The 16,211-nt window shown below is 48.2% G+C and overlaps 1 protein-coding gene across 7 annotated transcripts in view; it reads right to left on the minus strand.

The window, feature by feature from the left end:
* PRICKLE2 (prickle planar cell polarity protein 2) overlaps positions 1–16,211 on the minus strand; it is a 329,432-nt gene that overhangs the window by 47,275 nt on the left and 265,946 nt on the right. For all 7 annotated transcript variants that reach the window (XM_019823948.3, XM_045051819.1, XM_045051822.1 and 4 more), the window contains 4 exons: positions 13,217–13,330; positions 10,158–10,295; positions 5,917–6,120; positions 2,686–2,872 (listed from right to left, as the gene is read on the minus strand). In XM_019823948.3, coding sequence (XP_019679507.1) covers positions 2,686–2,872; positions 5,917–6,120; positions 10,158–10,295; positions 13,217–13,330 — 643 coding nt within the window. The remainder of the gene's footprint in view (positions 1–2,685; positions 2,873–5,916; positions 6,121–10,157; positions 10,296–13,216; positions 13,331–16,211) is intronic.

Raw genomic sequence — 16,211 nt, forward strand, 5'->3', positions numbered from 1 at the left:
CGGAGGCTGTGCTGGCATCCCGGCTGCCCTGCATCCCAAGCGGCCGCAGCCTTGCCCACTCCCTGTCGCAGGCACACAGGAAGCCCAGTTCCCGGATCTGTCCTCCACCAGCTGCCTCTCCGTGCTTCTGCAAGCAAGCGTGCTCAGATGTGGGCAGCAGGGGCCCCTTCTGGGGACGGGGCCTTGCAGAAAGGCTGGGCTGGGGTGGGGGGAGCAGAGGGGAGGCGGGTCACAAAGCGGCCCAGCAGGCAGCACAACGTGGTCCCTGATAAACATCCCTGATGTCAGAGGGTCCTCTGAACTGGTCCTGAACTCTAAACATCTGGAAGAGGGCTCTGCTCTTCCACATCTAAGCGCTCCTCTTTAATTCCCCCCTCTAAGCCCCCATAAGCCCTTCTCGGAGGGTGTGTGTGTCTACTGCCTGCTACAGCCTCGGTCTGTTTGTAGGACTGTTTACTCTGCTGTGCGCAGGCAAAAGTACTGTTGCCCTAGCAACGGCTGCCTGATGCAGGGTCCACTCGGAGCGGCTGTATAAATATGGAATATTTGTGTAATATGGTCAGAGCAAAGCACCAGGAGACGGTGGTCTGCATGATATACAGAGCACACCCCTCTGCTGTTACAGGAAAATTAGGTTTCACAGAAAAGTAGATTTCAAAAAAAAAAAAAAATCAGGGACAGCATTTTAACTGCAGCAGTGAGAATACTATGGGCCTCAGAGGTCCCCTTTTCTGGTAAAACACTGATGCCTTTTTACGCATTTAAGACGGAAGGAGAAGGGAATGCCAATCAATGTCTCAGATAGCTAGGAGAGAGAAAGAGAAGAGGACAGAGGGCCCTTCTGCACGGGATACAGACAGATTTTCTCTCTTCCAAGTTGCTGAGCAAAAATCCTAAGGGGCAGTTTCTGGAGAAGCTTTTGAACTTCAAAGGAAAGGGATAGAAGACACAGCAACACTAGTGGGGGGGGGGGGTATCATGGCTGCAGGTAAGCTGTTTATCTGTACACTCAGCACCTCTCCTCTGAGCAAGTGCCGACTGGCAGACCCAGAATCCACAGCGACAAATGCTGGGTTCAAAAGCTGCACCATTTTCCTCTGACGCACCCCACCCTGTCCGTCCTCACATGGCCAGCCACCTGTCCAAATCAAACTCCCCATTTCCTAACTCTCAGCATAAAGGCAAGTCCGTTTCCCTGTTTTGATCTGGCGAGAAGTGACGGTTACTGGGCTCTTGGTTGAAGCACCAGGCCTTGAGGCGGTGAGGCCTTGAGGGGTTGGGGGAAGGTGGGTTTGCACGTCGCCAGGCCCGGGAAGGGAAGAGTGCCGGATGATATGGCTGCATAGCAAGGTTGAACCCTGAGCCCGGTGGGGACTCCAGCTCAGAAAGGCCTCATGGAGGCAGGCCTGAGTCCGTGGGACGGATTGCCCAACACCAAAGGACCGCTGAGCACACAGTAGGTGCCTTGTCCACAAAGCTGTGATTTTTATCAGCTCACAGAGCTCTCCCAACTAGTAGCTAATTTTTCATTTAAAAATGCCACTTGAGATGAAGCACGGAGACAAAGTCAAGCTCTTTCCGTTTCTGATATAATCTTCTAAGTGGGGCAAAAGGGGCGCCCAGACCCATTATCTCCACGTCTGCTCACTATAGGTAAGGAGCTGGCAGGTTCTGAGCAGATTTCTGGGAACTGCACAAGCCACAGGAAGAGCAGGCTGCTAGTCTTACAGACACTCACCCACTGCCAACTCTTTCATTTTTCTTTTTAAAGGGTGGCTCATTCTCAAGGTGCCAGAACAGGCAAGTTGAACGAACAAGCCACAGATGCAGCGTGATCTGGAAGAGTGCTCAAGAGTCGAACAGACTGGTTATTTGCGAAGAGAAAATGATTTCCACCATCTCAGATCTGCTGCTTAGTTGGGAGAGTTTAGAGCTTATCAGCTCTTTTAGGTTCTCTTGTTTTCTTTGTATTTGGCTGGGTCAGCTCTTGCTGATTTTTTTTTTTTTTTTTTTTTTTTTTAAAGACGTGCTTGCCAGAAACCATTTGGTTTTCTTGACTGTCCCTTTCTACAAGAGGACTATTTTGGGTCCTCCCTCCATGGATCCTCAAGTTTTTCCAAGGAGGCTGTGGAAGACATCTGTTTTATCTTTTCCCTCTTGTTTTCCTTCCGGGACCACTCCCCCTCCCCTCGGTAGTGGGGCTGTACCTCACATAACCCCATCTCGGGGCTGGGCCTATGACTCAGGCAGACCAACTGAAACACCTATGCTCTTGTTTCCAGGGTGGAACACGTGACCCAACCGGGGATGATAAGGTTCCTATCTGGAGGAACTGATTCGGATGCGAAAACATACACGGCCCCAGTCCTTTCGAGAATGCAAGTGCCGAGACCATGTAGAAGTGGGGAGTCCTCTTGGCCAGCATGCAAAGACAGCTTGCTTTTTCACCGCCGCCAAGAGAAGGCGAGCTGAGCTGAGACACAAAGGACCCAAAACCCCAGACTTTGAGCCCCGAGCCACCCCTATCTGAAGCGAGCGCGCTCTTTGGCCTCTCTAGTAACGGAGCCAAGAGATTCCCCTTTTCAGTGAAGCCAGGGTGAGTCGGCCACAGGGACTGTGACTACATCAGACACCGAGGAGATCCAGGGGCAGGAGGACCAAGCCGAGCACCCGGGGCCGCCTCACCTATGTGTTGAGCACAGGTGTCGCAATATTCCGCGTACAGGGACTCGAAGCAGTGGCAACAGTAGGGCCTTCCCTCCTTCATGATGTAGCGCTGGCCGCCGAGCACTGTCTCGCACTCGAAGCAGCAAAAGTGTTTCATGTGCCAGTGCCGCCCCTCGGCTTCTGTGCATTCGTCTGCAAAGATGATCTAGAGATGGGGAAGCCAAATGATCAGTGGTTAAGACCCAGCTAGGAGAAGGCACTTTAAAGGGCAACAGCTGTGGGGGCCCCAAACGAGAAGCATGGGAAAGCAGGTCCTTCCCACAAATCGCTCGATAAAAAACCTGGACGTATATGCATATTCTAGATCTTTATCAGTTGGGATGAGCCTACAGCACCACGAAACACAGTTTCTGGTCTGGCCAGGTATGAACTTAACCACATTTAATACGAGAAATCATGTTCTACCCTGAAGAATGTGAAGCAAGACCAGAAACTGATAGCTCATGGGCACTGCAGATAACACGTATATGTTTTATTTGGCGGATACACAATCTTTTTTAAAAACAGGAAATGTCACATTAATGCCTGAAATCCTGGTTTCTCTGTTGAAAACACAGCATTTAAGAAGAGGGATTGCTATTTCCAGGTGAGTGGTGAGTTCTCCAGCTCAGTCCTATTTTTTACCACTCACTGTTGTCTTAAAATGTGTCACCTTCACGGACAACACCTGCCTTGTCCTCAGAAGTACTTGTGTTTTGACCTCCAATATGGAATTTTTGAAATTTCAAAGCACAGATTTCAAAGCTTACTACAAACCACAGTAATCAAGACAGTGTGGTGCTGGTATAAAAATAGACATACAGATCAATAGAAGAGAAATAAAAGTCCAGAAATAAAGCCAAACATTTATGGCCAAGTGATTATCAACAAAGACGCCAAGGACATTCAACGGGGAAAGAATAGTCTTTTCAAATGTGGCTGGGCCAGTTGGATAGCCACATGCAAAAGAATGAATCTGAGCTGTATACAAAAATTAATTCAAAAGGGATCAGAGACTTAATGAGCCAAATACGATAAAGTGCTTAAAAGAAAACACAAGTGTAAATATTCATGACCTTGGACCCAGGTTTCTTAGCTGTGACACTGAGAGTGTAAGCAACAAAAAACAGATATATTGGACTTCATCAGAATTAACAACTTCTGTGCTTCAAAGGACATCCTCAAAAAAGTGAAAATATAACCAGAGAATGGGAGAAAATAGTTGCAAATCATGTATCTAGTAAGGAACTAGTATCCAGAATATATAAACAGCTCCACAATAAAAAGAAAAGCCACCCAATTAAAAAACAGGCAGAGGATCTGAATAGACATTTCAAAAAAAGAAGATACAATAACAATGGATAAACATATGAAAAGATGCTCAACGTTATAACCCATTAGGGATATACATAACCAAATCACAACGTGGTATTACTTCGTACACACTAAAATGAAAACAATGAAAAAGTAAGTGTCGAGGAAGATGTAGGGAAAGTGCAACACCATTCACTGACGGTGGGAATGTAAAACAGCATAGCTTCTCTGGACGAGAGTCTGGACTGCCTCAAAAAATTAAACACAGAATTACGGTATGACCCAGCAATTCCGCTCCTGGGTATATGTTCAAGAAAACTGAAAAGATACGTGCACACAAACACCTGCATTACTGATCATAATAGTCAAAAAGTGGAAAGAACTTAAATGTCCATCAATGGACAAAGGGCTCAACAAAATGGGACGTATACACATGACTGAGTAATATTCAGCCCTGGGAAGGAATAAAGCACCATTACATGCTACAACGTGGATTAGCCCTGAAAACATGGCTCTAAACGAAAGAAGCCAGACACAAAAGATCCACTTATGTGGAATGTCCAGAATATATAAATGCACAGAGACAGGGAATAGACCAGCGGATGCCAGGGCTGGGGGAAGGGCGGGCGTGACCGCTAATAGGTACAAAGTTTCTTTTTGGGTGATGAAAATGACCTAGGATTAGACAGCCGTGACAGGTGTCCAACTCTGTGAATATACTAAAACCCACCAAATCGGACACCCATAAAGGGTGAATGAACCCTATGATGTGTGAATGACATCTCAATAAACAAAAATTGCAAAACACTTAAATCATCATATTCCTCGGCCATTAGATAACAGCAAGTGTTAGGAGCACAAATCTCCAGAAGGAGAAGAAAAGGAGGCAAAGCGGCGGCCTGGAATTACAGAGGTGGAACTGAACTGGGTTTCCCAAATACCTCTCTAGAGGGCCTCTTTAGAACAGCACCATTCTTAGCATTAGAATCCAAATTAGTTAAGGCTGGTCAACTTCCTCCTGGAGAAGGGAACCTCCCCTAGGCACGTAGTAGTGGACTAGGGCTGAACAAGGGCAGGGCTGCTTACAGAGGCCCACATTGCTGTCTGCAAGGTCAGAACCAAAAATCCGTTCTGTGTAGGAGGAAACCTCCATCCCAGAACTTTCCCCAAATTATTCCATAAAAGCGGTCAGGTTTAGAACATTCGCCTTTCTCCTCCAAACTTAAAAAAAAAGAAAGAAAGAGAAAGAAAAACTTTTGACAGGAATATAGGCAATAGAAGCTCCAAACTCCTGAAGCCAAAGCACATCTCCTATTCTTGCAGCTTACAGATCATACTGCCATGTGCTCCCGGTGGGAGAAAACACCAGGCACGGGCTTTGTACTCCAGGGTGCTTTGTGACCTGGGGTAGCACATTCAAGTACCTCCCAGAGTGTGGGGCAGAGCTCTCCACAGGAACTATGCCTCCGCCTCCTGAATCCTCATCGGAGCTCTGCTCAATCATGGGAAAGCGAAATAGTGCCACCAAACGTCTCCCTTCTCACACCAGTTTGTCCCGCTGAAGCTTTAGGAATCGGAACGTCAGGGCCACACCATTACTGAAATCTAACGCTGCACAATGCCTTTCTTTGCCAGTTCAGAACTGACCCAGTAGCAGTGACTCCCCTCAGCTACAGAAGCTGCTTTCCTACCTGGATGCCCAGGGGATGGCCACCTTCAGGCACGCTAGCAACCAGGGATGGGGGTGGGGCTTGCTTCTTGCAAGGTTAACAGAAGAAGGTGGAGGGGTCTAGGGTCTTCTTCTGTGCGGGGCGGGGCGTTGGGGGTGGGATGTTGCCTAAGGCACAAGTGAGGGGCGACAGGCAGGGCTCGGGCCCCCAGGCGGCGCGCTCTGACCTCATCGCAGGCTGCGCAGCGCGGCTTCAGGCACTCGGCGTGGTGCCTGCCACAGTAGATCTTCCCATCCTGGTAAAAGTAGATCAAATCCACCAGCAGCTCGTTGCAGACGGTGCATATGAAGCACGGCGGGTGCCAGCAAACCCCGTGGCCGGCGCGCGACGCAAACACGGCGATGTCCCCGCCGTTAATCTGGCCTCCGCACTGCGAGGCAATCAGACACGTCAGTACAAACACCAGCCCCGTCTCTCGGGGCTGCGCATGACGGTAAGAGACCACCACCACCACCACCACCTAGAGCGGGTCACCGTGCACTGGTTTCCAACCCGGTGACTGTGCTCCTTGTGTCACATAGGTGGCAGGGCGGTCTTTGCTCTCCCTCCCCTCCCCGCTCTCCTTCCCTGCAAGGAAGGCGAAGATGAAGTGACTGGGAAAATAAGGAGTCGCAAGGTGGGAAAGGAGGACGAACTCTTTTAGCATAACGACCACACAGGAGCTCTACAAGCAGGAGGCCAAGTGACATGTGGTGAAGGTGTCCTTATCTCTGAGATGCTCCAAACTCTATGTGGAGGCACAGGGAAGTTTAACACCAGCAGGAACAGGTGGCAGGGGGTGGGGGGCCGAAGAGGGGGGCTGTAACATGGGAGAGGGGGTGGGTTCATAAAAGCATGCCCCCTTTTAACTATTTCTCCAAAGGCCTTTGAGGCAGGCTTTTAGCCTGTTTTCTCTAACTTCTTTTTGACTTAGTCTTGACTGACAAGGCACCACTTTTTTTTTTTATTATTTGAAAAAAAATTTTTTTAATGTTTTTATTTATTTTTGAGACAGAGAGAGACAGAGCATGAGCAGGGGAGGGGCAGAGAAAGAGGGAGACACAGAATCTGAAGCGGGCTCCAGGCTCTGAGCTGTCAGCACAGAGCCTGACGCGGGCCTCGAACTCAAAGACTGTGAGATCATGACTTGAGCCGAAGTTGGACGCTTAACCGACTGAGCCACCCAGGCGCCCCGACAAGGCACCACTTCTAAGGCCAGACTATGGAAAGGGCTTCTTGTCTCCCCTTCCCCTATCTTCTTACTCATGTTCCAAAGTTCCTTCCCTTACGCGGAAAGGAACGAGGCAACAACCCTGACAACCCACACGTGATGGCTGAGGTCGGGGCCTTGAAGCGGGAGTCAAGTGTGAGGAGGTAGGTCCAGGGAGAGGTTCTCCGCTGACGATGGCGATGGCCACGAGGTTCACACCTGAGGGTCTAGTTGGATGGCCCCACATGAGTGGCTGAGCTCCAGTCACCATGTCTAAAGAATAGAAAAGCTGCCTCTAACCCTTTCCCACACCGTGGCCCTGGCCATCATATAGGTTGAAACGTTTCACAGAAAATGAAGTAAAGGTCTCGTGGAACAGTTTCTGGGAGCTCATTGGTGGAAGTGACTAGACCAAAGGAAGATGTTTTGTTACAAAAGGTACTGTCCGTGCTTGGATAAGCATAGTGATAAAAGATAAATGGAAGCACACTAAAATTTTTAAGAGTGTATTTGAGCACATATGATTGAAATTGGGTGCCTTAATCAAACTTAAAGTGGCTAAGAGGGCTCCGCCTACCTGGGACTAGGAGGGAGGTTCTCCAGAGAAGACAGGGATGCAAAGCAAGGAAATTATTTGATTGGCTGTAGCTTACGTGGTTGCTTTATTTGAGAAAGCCTAGTTACCTATTGATGATTGGTTGGTTTTAAGGGTCATCTTCTCAATACTAAGGCAATGTCTTTGGCTTAGGCTTTGGTTTGCTTAGGTAGGCTACAAAGGTATTAGAGACACCTCAGTGTAATGGCTTTGTTTAATTGCTTTAACAATACGGAATCTCACGTAATCATCACCTTAATTCTACCACGTAGGCATTTGTCATCTACAGTTTGCAGATGACAAATAGAGGAAAAACAACATGGTCAGGGTCATCTGGCAGGAACATGAGTCAATCTTGTCCTTCTGCCTCCATGCCCTTGTCACTATCTTATACTACTTTTGACACCTGCCCATGAAATGCCCAACCTTTCTTTCTCCTTAGAAGAGCCCAGCTGGGCTGGTTCCAGCAGGCTGATCTCAGAGCAGCAAAATTCTGGATCTGAGGACACTGAATCGCACGTCTTATTTTTTTTTTAAGTTTTATTTATTTATTTTGAGAGAGAGAGAGAGTGAGGTGGGGACGGGCAGAGAGAAAGGGGGAGAGAGGATCTAAAGCAGACTCTGTGCTGACAGCAGAGAGAGCCCAAAGTAGGGCTTGAACTCACAAACCATGGGCACATGCCCTAAGCCAAAGTTGGACTCTTAACTGACTCAGCCACTCAGGTGCCCCTGAATCTCACATCTTAACCAGTGACCACCCCATATCAAGGGGGAAGACTCCACTGCCAAGTCTCTGGTCCTGTGGCTCCCCTATTAAGGAGCTCCTGTATTTCACCCACGTGAAACTTCTCACACCACCCCTCCGAAATCTCTAAAAAGGGCAGTCAAACGGCACCCACTCCCCTCAGGCAGTGTCTTGCTTTCTCTTCACTGATCCAGCTCATGTATCTTCAGCACCTGAAAGGTTTCCTTAAGAGCTTCAGGAGGTAGAGGAGGCTTTTCAAAGAGCACCAGAGCCAAAGAGCAGTGCCGAAAGTGATGATCAGCACCAGAAGGCTCTATGGCCAAGAGGAGGGGCAGGGAGAACACAGGTGGGCTGCACGTCCACCTTGCTTTCTTTAAAACCCTCCACCACCATGCCCTGAGCATGCTACAGGAGATGAAGAGAACACACGAACCCAGACTCTTCAACTCAGTGAGGTCCCAGGGAGCATTCAGGGGGACTGCATGCATGTTGCTGAAGAACCCTCAAACCCTAGGAGATGACCATTCACCACCCCCTTTAAACGGTCCTGGGATGAACCCATGGTCCAAATTCCTTTTTCTAAAGGGCTCATTTTAAAATAGAAATCCATGGGGCGTCTGGGTGGCTCAGTCGGTTAAGCGTCCGACTTCAGCTCAGGTCATGATCTCACGGTTCATGAGTTCGAGCCCTGTGTCGGGCTCTGGGCTGACAGCTCAGAGCCTGGAGCCTGCTTCGGATTCTGTGTCTCCCTTTCTCTCTGCTCTCCCCTGCTCACGCGCTCTCTCTCTCTCAAAAATAAAATAAACATTAAAAATAAATTAAAAAAATAAAATAGAAATCCATCATGTCTTTCCTTTGCTTAAATCCTTCAAATGACTCCCCATCTCCTTCCAATGGCTTACACCACTGGCCCTCCATGAACTCACTTCGCCTGCTACTTCTCTCCCTTTGCTCCCTCTGCCATGCCACAATGGCCCACTCTGCTGTTCCTTGAGCACAACAGAAATGCTCCTGCCAAGGGGCACCTGGGTGGCTCAGCTGTTTGAGCGTTTGGCGACTCTTGGTTTCGGCTCAGGTCATGATCTCGCAGTTTCGTGAGCTTAAGCCCTGTGTTGGGCTCTGTGCCGATGGCATGAAGCCTGCTTGGGATTCTCGGTCTCCCTCTTTCTCTCTGCCCCTCCCCCACTCGTGCTGTCTCTCTCTCTCTCAAAATACATAAACATTAAAAAAAAAAAAAAAAAGAGGGGCGCCTGGGTGGCTCAGTCGGTTAAGCGTCCGACTTCAGCTCAGGCAGGTCACGATCTCGCGGTCCGTGAGTTCGAGCCCCGCGTCGGGCTCTGGGTTGATGGCTCAGGGCCTGGAGCCTGCTTCTAATTCTGTGTCTCCCTCTCTCTCTGCCCCTCCCCTGTTCATGCTCTGTCTCTCTCGGTCTCAAAAATAAATAAACGTTAAAAAAAAAATTAAAGAAAAAAAAGAAATGCCTCAAAGCCTGTGAGATGCCTGTTCCCTCCACCCACTGAGATCTGCAGTACCCCCTCCCGCAGTCCCTGGGAACCTCTGCTCAGAAACCGCCTTCTAAGAGGCGCCTTGAGCAGCCACTTTTCTGAAAATCGCAACCTCCTCAGACTCGCAGTGTTTGGAGCCTGCTTTCCCGCTGTGTTTTTTCTTCTTTATTTCATTGTTTGACTTCTTCCCCTAGAACCGAACCCCACACAAGGGCAAAATCAAGCTCTCAAGTCTTTTGTTTGCTGCTGTATCCCTGAGAGCTAGACCTGCGCATGATGCACAGTAGGCACTCAATAAAAGAACTGTTGAACAAACACACACGTGCAAGGAGGTCAGAGCAATCCCTCCTCCCTCCCTGGGATCCAGGCTCACCTGCTCACAAATAGCTCCTGTCATCGTGACTGGGAAGGGTCTGACATTCCCTCGGCCCAAGTTTTCCCGTTTCCTCTGGTTGCTGAAGAGCTTTAGCTCCCTCTTCTCTTCCTCATCCAGGGAGTTGCAATATCGAACCTGAACAGACACAGAGAGCGGCAGAGTGGATGTCGCCCTTGCTCCATGGGATTTCTGAAGCCCATGCCCCGGAGTTTTCTTCGGTAAACACGCTCCCATTCCGTTGTACTGCTCTGGTCTGCACGGTCCCACCAGCAGGCTCGGGGCTGTTTAAAGGGAGTCTCTACCTAAGATGGCGGACAGCCAACACAGCTTACGAGAGGCGCCAAACTCCAGAGCCCACGTCATAAGCAGGCTAAAGGTTCTGGAACTGTTCCTCATCCCTACCGCCCTGCTCTAAGCCACACTAAGGTTCACATCATGCGGGATAGCTCTGGTGCTGGTCAAAATCGGGGACGTTTTCCTTCTTTGAAAATGAGGTGGCTCTTCAAATGGATGGCAGGGTCCAGATATGTTCACCTCCACGTGCCCACGTGAGTGATCCTTGACACCAATGGACGGCTCCATGCTAGCAAGCCAGAGCAGCTCTCAACTTCTGTTCTTATTTTGCCAAAACGGACAACCAAAGCCTTGAGGCTAAGGAGTTGGACCAGAGCTATGGTTGCTGCTTCATGGAAGTCCCTGCATGTTTATCCGTGTACAGGAGGGAAAAGGGCTGCCCACTGGGCTATGGCTAACACATCAACTTGCATAAGATATTTTCCTTCTCATTAAATACAAAACCTCGGAGAAGTAAGCAAGGGACACTCGGAGACACTCAAATCCAGCACTCCCCAGGCTCTCCCCTTACGAACTCACACAATGGGAATTCTGCCATAGTCCTGAACTATTATTTACTTAATGCTGGTTTTAAAACGGACTCACTTTTTAAAAACTTGAATACATTTAAAAAATTACAGTATATTACATAAATCGCAAGTCCCTATCACCTACCAAAATCAGATGGTAACCATAAAACTAAACAGTGTAAGAATGAAACCGTGTTGCTGGATTCTAGCCACTTCTGCTTGTGGGAGACCCTAAAGCAGAGATTCTTAACGTGTAACCACGTTACAAGTGGTTACTTGGTTACTCACAAGTAAGGACTGGCACGAGTTGGAGAGGTGTGAGGAAACGGATAGTCCAGAATGAAATTTCCCGGTGCTTATGCAACCGCTCGATCACGAGGAGTGGAGCACACTTTAAGTGGGAGGGATTCTCTCCTTACATGGTTCACTTTTCGTTGTGTCATGTTTGTGTGTCACCATGTCTGTGTGTCACCTAAAGTTGTGTGTCTGCCACACTTTGGGCAACATGGATCTAATCGCGCCTCCCTGTCTAACTTTTGAGAAATGTGAACATCAAGAAAGGTAGGTGAGATGCTCAGATGATATGCGATACAAGGGTTAGAGGGAAACTTCTAAACCAGGGCAGTCGCATCCCAATTGGAAAACCAGTGCCTCTGTATGTATCTCAACTGTTTCATCGGGGCATATGACAGAATGATCAAACATTGATTTGAGAACCACTCTTTGTCCTCCAAAGGGCCATGTCAAATGGGCGAAATCTGCCCACGGGCTCATGAGTAAGGAAATCTCACCAACAGGAAGAAGGAATTTGAATGGCCTCTTTTCATGAAACCACAGTTAACTGTAAATGGAATAAATCATTAACAGCAGAGAACAGAGAACCTTGCTCTATCAAGTAAAAAAGAGTTTAAAAAAAAAAAAAAAGTCCTCATGTGGATGTCCCTGAGGACACTGCCGTGACCCGAACAGCCCAGAATATATGGTGACACAGCTGACATTTTATGGATGTGCTTTTAAAGAAAGGCACACCCTCTCCTGCTTGTAAAAACCCGCATTTTCACTTCCAAATTAGTTAGCTGGGCATCGGGTTACAGTGCTCGCTCTCAGCTTTAAAAGAGGAAACATTGTTTGTATTTGTTTTATGAAGTCCAAATGAACAGCAGGAAACTGGCTCTCTTTCTAGGGACGTGCTTCAATTTTTTAAGCTTTTGCTTCACTTACTCAAATTTATTTTTCAGGCGTTTGAATTATCCCATTTGATCTGAATATGGCAATATAAATGATAAAATAGTACCTACTCCTTTCCCTGGAGATCCGGCTTGTGGGTGGGAGCCGTCGGTAGAAAGCTGGGGTCCACCCAGCTCTCTTAAGGGGTTATTTCTCCTTTCAATTTAAATTTATGTTTTTGTTTCGCAAGCAATCAGAGTTAGGTGGACAAGTCCATTCTAGAGGAGGACTGTTTTTAAAAACCAGATTCTTAAAAATTAATTTCTAGTTTATAAACCTAAACCCCTCAAGCAGGATGATCTTTTAAAGACGCATTCACGTATTTCCCTTTATGGGCCATCTGACTTCGGAGATAAGAAATGCCTGCTTACAGTGCCTACTGTCTAGGTCCAGAAAAAAAAAAAAACCAACGGCCTGCAAGCCATTCTTCCACGTGTATAAACGGTGACCCGGCAAGATGGCCTTTAAATGACAAAAACACAGACGTTCGAGAGCTGCAGATCTGGACATGTGACTTCTAAGGCAGCATAATGTGGAAAACTTGCACACTCGTTTAACATGAAACGATGCTGAAAATTCCAGAGAATCACAGGGTTTTTGCAGGGCTTGAACTGGCCCAGGGAACTGCAATCAGCTAAGGGACTCTGGCAACTAGCTCATTCTTCTTCAGTGAAAACCTGGACTTGAGCTTTTAACTTTTAAGGCTCCCTGGTTACCCCAAACTAGCTAGCAGCACCAGGCAGAGAGGCAAGTCCAGTCCATAATGAGATCTGCCTTTCGAGAATTCTCTCCAGAAAGTGTCGGGCAGTTTCTCTTGGCCCTAATTAAGGAAGCTAAAGCCTAAAACGAATGCACCGGAGTTTTTCTTTGGAGAGCTCACAGATCACAGCATTCTGATTATGAAGAAGGTGACAGTGCACAGAAGCTTCCGCGCACAGTCTTCCTAAGGCCCCGCTAGCCCCTTACCTCATTGTCATGTGGCGGCAGCTGGTGTAATAGCTGCTTGATCCGAAGTTTCTCTCCAGGACTGTTGACATAAGGAACCTTCTCTTCTGGGAGACAGCTATAGTACTGGTGAACCTGAGGGATGGAGAGCACAGGGATCACTTGACATGCCCATTACTCAAACCACCTGCCCATTCCCACTCCCCGGGAGGGTCATTCCTGCAGCGGGACACCGTCTACTCTTCTACTCCCCCTTCTCTCCACCCTTCCGAGACTCAACGGCATATGCGTTTCTCACTGCAAGCAGACGGACTCATCCTTGAAGAGGCAGTGGGGCAAATCACCCCTCCTGGGGTTTTCGCTCTCTCGCAGGGGGGAAAACAAAGCCATCACGCTTTCTAGAAGAAGAGAATTCGGCAAATAGGCTGGTAGGGCTTTGTCGTCAGGCTCCCCCCCGAGAGAGAGAGAGAGAGAGAGAGAGAGAGAGAGAGAGAGAGAGCAACTTTACCATTTTCCCTGTGAGTCTCCGGCATGCTCCGTGCCTCCCTAGCCAAAGGGATGTGTCAGTGCCTGCCTCACACTGGAGCCAGAGCCAGACTCTGGCACTGGGTGAGCTGCTGGGTCCCTCAGCCTCCACCTACATGAAAAGCCCTCTAGGTTTTGAGCTCTTTGTAAGGGCAGGTAGCAGCTCACATCTGTCGGAAAACAGAGTCACTAAATCTGGGATACTGAGTATGTAATTAAAAATTGTCATTAACATGAGTATTTTTGCACATCCTAGAATGCCCCTCTTTAAAACTGTTAGGACATATTCTTGTACTTTTTGAGGCTCATTCAACTCTAACAAAGACTTGAGAAAGCACCTAGATTTGCCTGGGGAAAACAAAACAGACATTCTACCATCCAGCTGTATGCAAAGCTAGGGTAAGAAAAAATCGGCCAAAACGGAAGGTATGTTATTATATAGGAGAAGCCAAAAACAAAACAAAACAAAACAAAACAAAAAACTCACAAGCTCAGATGACATCATGGAAAATTCTTTTCAACTATCTCTTAGCATCACGACCAGCTCTTGCAAAACAAGGTATTCATTCAACAAGACAGAGAAGACAGAAGACTTGTGGCTCTGAATTCATCATATTTGTTGCACTTCACAAACTTGGTCTAATTCCTTTGAGTTCAGGGAGCCCTGGACGTGAACATTTGTTTTGGGAATGCTGGGGCAAAGAGTTAAAAATCTCTGTCTACTTTGATCTCCAGAAACTAAACCATAACTGTTAAAGCGTGAGGGGTGGGGGTGGGTGGAAATAAGGCTTTGCAGGGACAAGGTCTCACCAAAACGCGAAAGCCACCCTTATTTTCATAAAAAATGGTTGTAACCATTCACCATCATGTGTGGCTACCACAGTCTTTAGCAAACCTCAAAGTCAACCATATAGACTGCTCGTCACAGACTAGGTGGTTTCTCAAGACAGGGCCCTGCAACACCTCGCCAGAGGGACTTGGCGGGAAGCCATGTCCTGGATGAGAAGGAAGGGCTCTGGGTTTTGAAAGCAGCCCACAGGTTATCAGCATTCTCTCGGAGAAGAAATGAAAGCCCAGATCACGAGTTAGTTTGGGATTAGAAGCTGGCCACGGGCCCATCAGAGACTGGCACGCCATTTTGCGTTCAGAGGAATCCGGGCACCATACACTATAGCAGGTAAGTGCAGGCAGAAAACAGAGCACTGTGTCTCAGGGAATGGGCCTTACGTCCCACGCCGAGAGACTGCTTGGAGCAAAGCCTTGCCTCAGTATCCCTCCGACACTTTCACAACTCCTACCCTAGGGACAGAACCTTAGGACAGATGCTAATAAGAAAGGAATCACTGCAGACGCTTGATAACAGTCCAATTTGAGCTTGATGGAGCCTCTCCTTTCTCAGATATGCCTCTTCACTGCCCAGAGCCCAGGTATCCCTGAGAGCCCCTGTGACTGCGACACCTTGAGCCAAGCCTTTGCTGATACTGTCCAGGGCTGACCCCAGTTGGGACCTTCTCTGCCTCTTCTGCAGCTTGGCCAGGTAGACCAGAACCCCCACGCATGGCTCTGTCACTTTTCATCTCCATGCTCTTGAGTGAGCTCCATAACCTCTAAGAATCCTCATCATAGGACCACGGCAATTAAATGAGGCGAAGGCTGGGTACCTGGCCCTCAAAACAATAAATAACATGAATGCACAGTGGTGAGTCTATTGTCCAGACCGAGTGCTCCAAAGGGAACAATCCGGATTTTCCTGGCCTCTCTTTCCATTTTGAGAGATACAGCAACACTGTCAACTTGCAGAGCGAGACCACACCCCGAGGCCCCCACCCATCTTAGTCTAAGAAAGAAGGCTACAAGGGAGAAAGATGATATTTAAGCTGGTCTGATTTCAGAGGGGAAAAAAAAGTGCAAATTACTGTAATGATGTGCTGTTGTCTCGAGAAACCCAGTGGTGTAGGAGGGCCTCATGAGGAAATGGAACCTGTACCTGGAAGGTGTCTGGTGAGGGATTCTCATCTCTCTATGCCCAGTGTCCTCTGATCTCTGCCCTAGTTTCCTTCCCTTCTGCCTGTTGGCTTCTCAAAGTTTAAGGTTTCCCATAGCACCCGAATTTACACAACCTCACTTCAGATCCATCCTAGAATGACTCACTTTGCTCAATTTCGAAATCGCCAGAGAAGGACCCTGCTTACACCATCTTGTGCCAGGTCTACACCTGCAGACTGGAATGGAGAAGTTCCACCCTGTTTTAAGACTGGAGATAAAGCAGTCCCAACACGACAGGGCTGGGCAGAAGCAGAGGCGGCCATGACTGGAGAACTCCAGAGACAGTTAGCTAAATAAATACCTTGACGTGCTGACGTCCATCCTAAAGACTTAGAATTCCAAAGTCAACAGAGGCAGTGACTACTCTTAAGAACATAGCTCCATCTTCCCTGGCTGGGCATCTTGTGTTGTCGTTTAGGTTTCAAGCCCACTGATCACCATTGCT

The sequence above is a fragment of the Felis catus genome, chromosome A2 (genome assembly GCF_018350175.1).
Source record: "Felis catus isolate Fca126 chromosome A2, F.catus_Fca126_mat1.0, whole genome shotgun sequence".
Lineage (NCBI taxonomy): Eukaryota > Metazoa > Chordata > Mammalia > Carnivora > Felidae > Felis > Felis catus.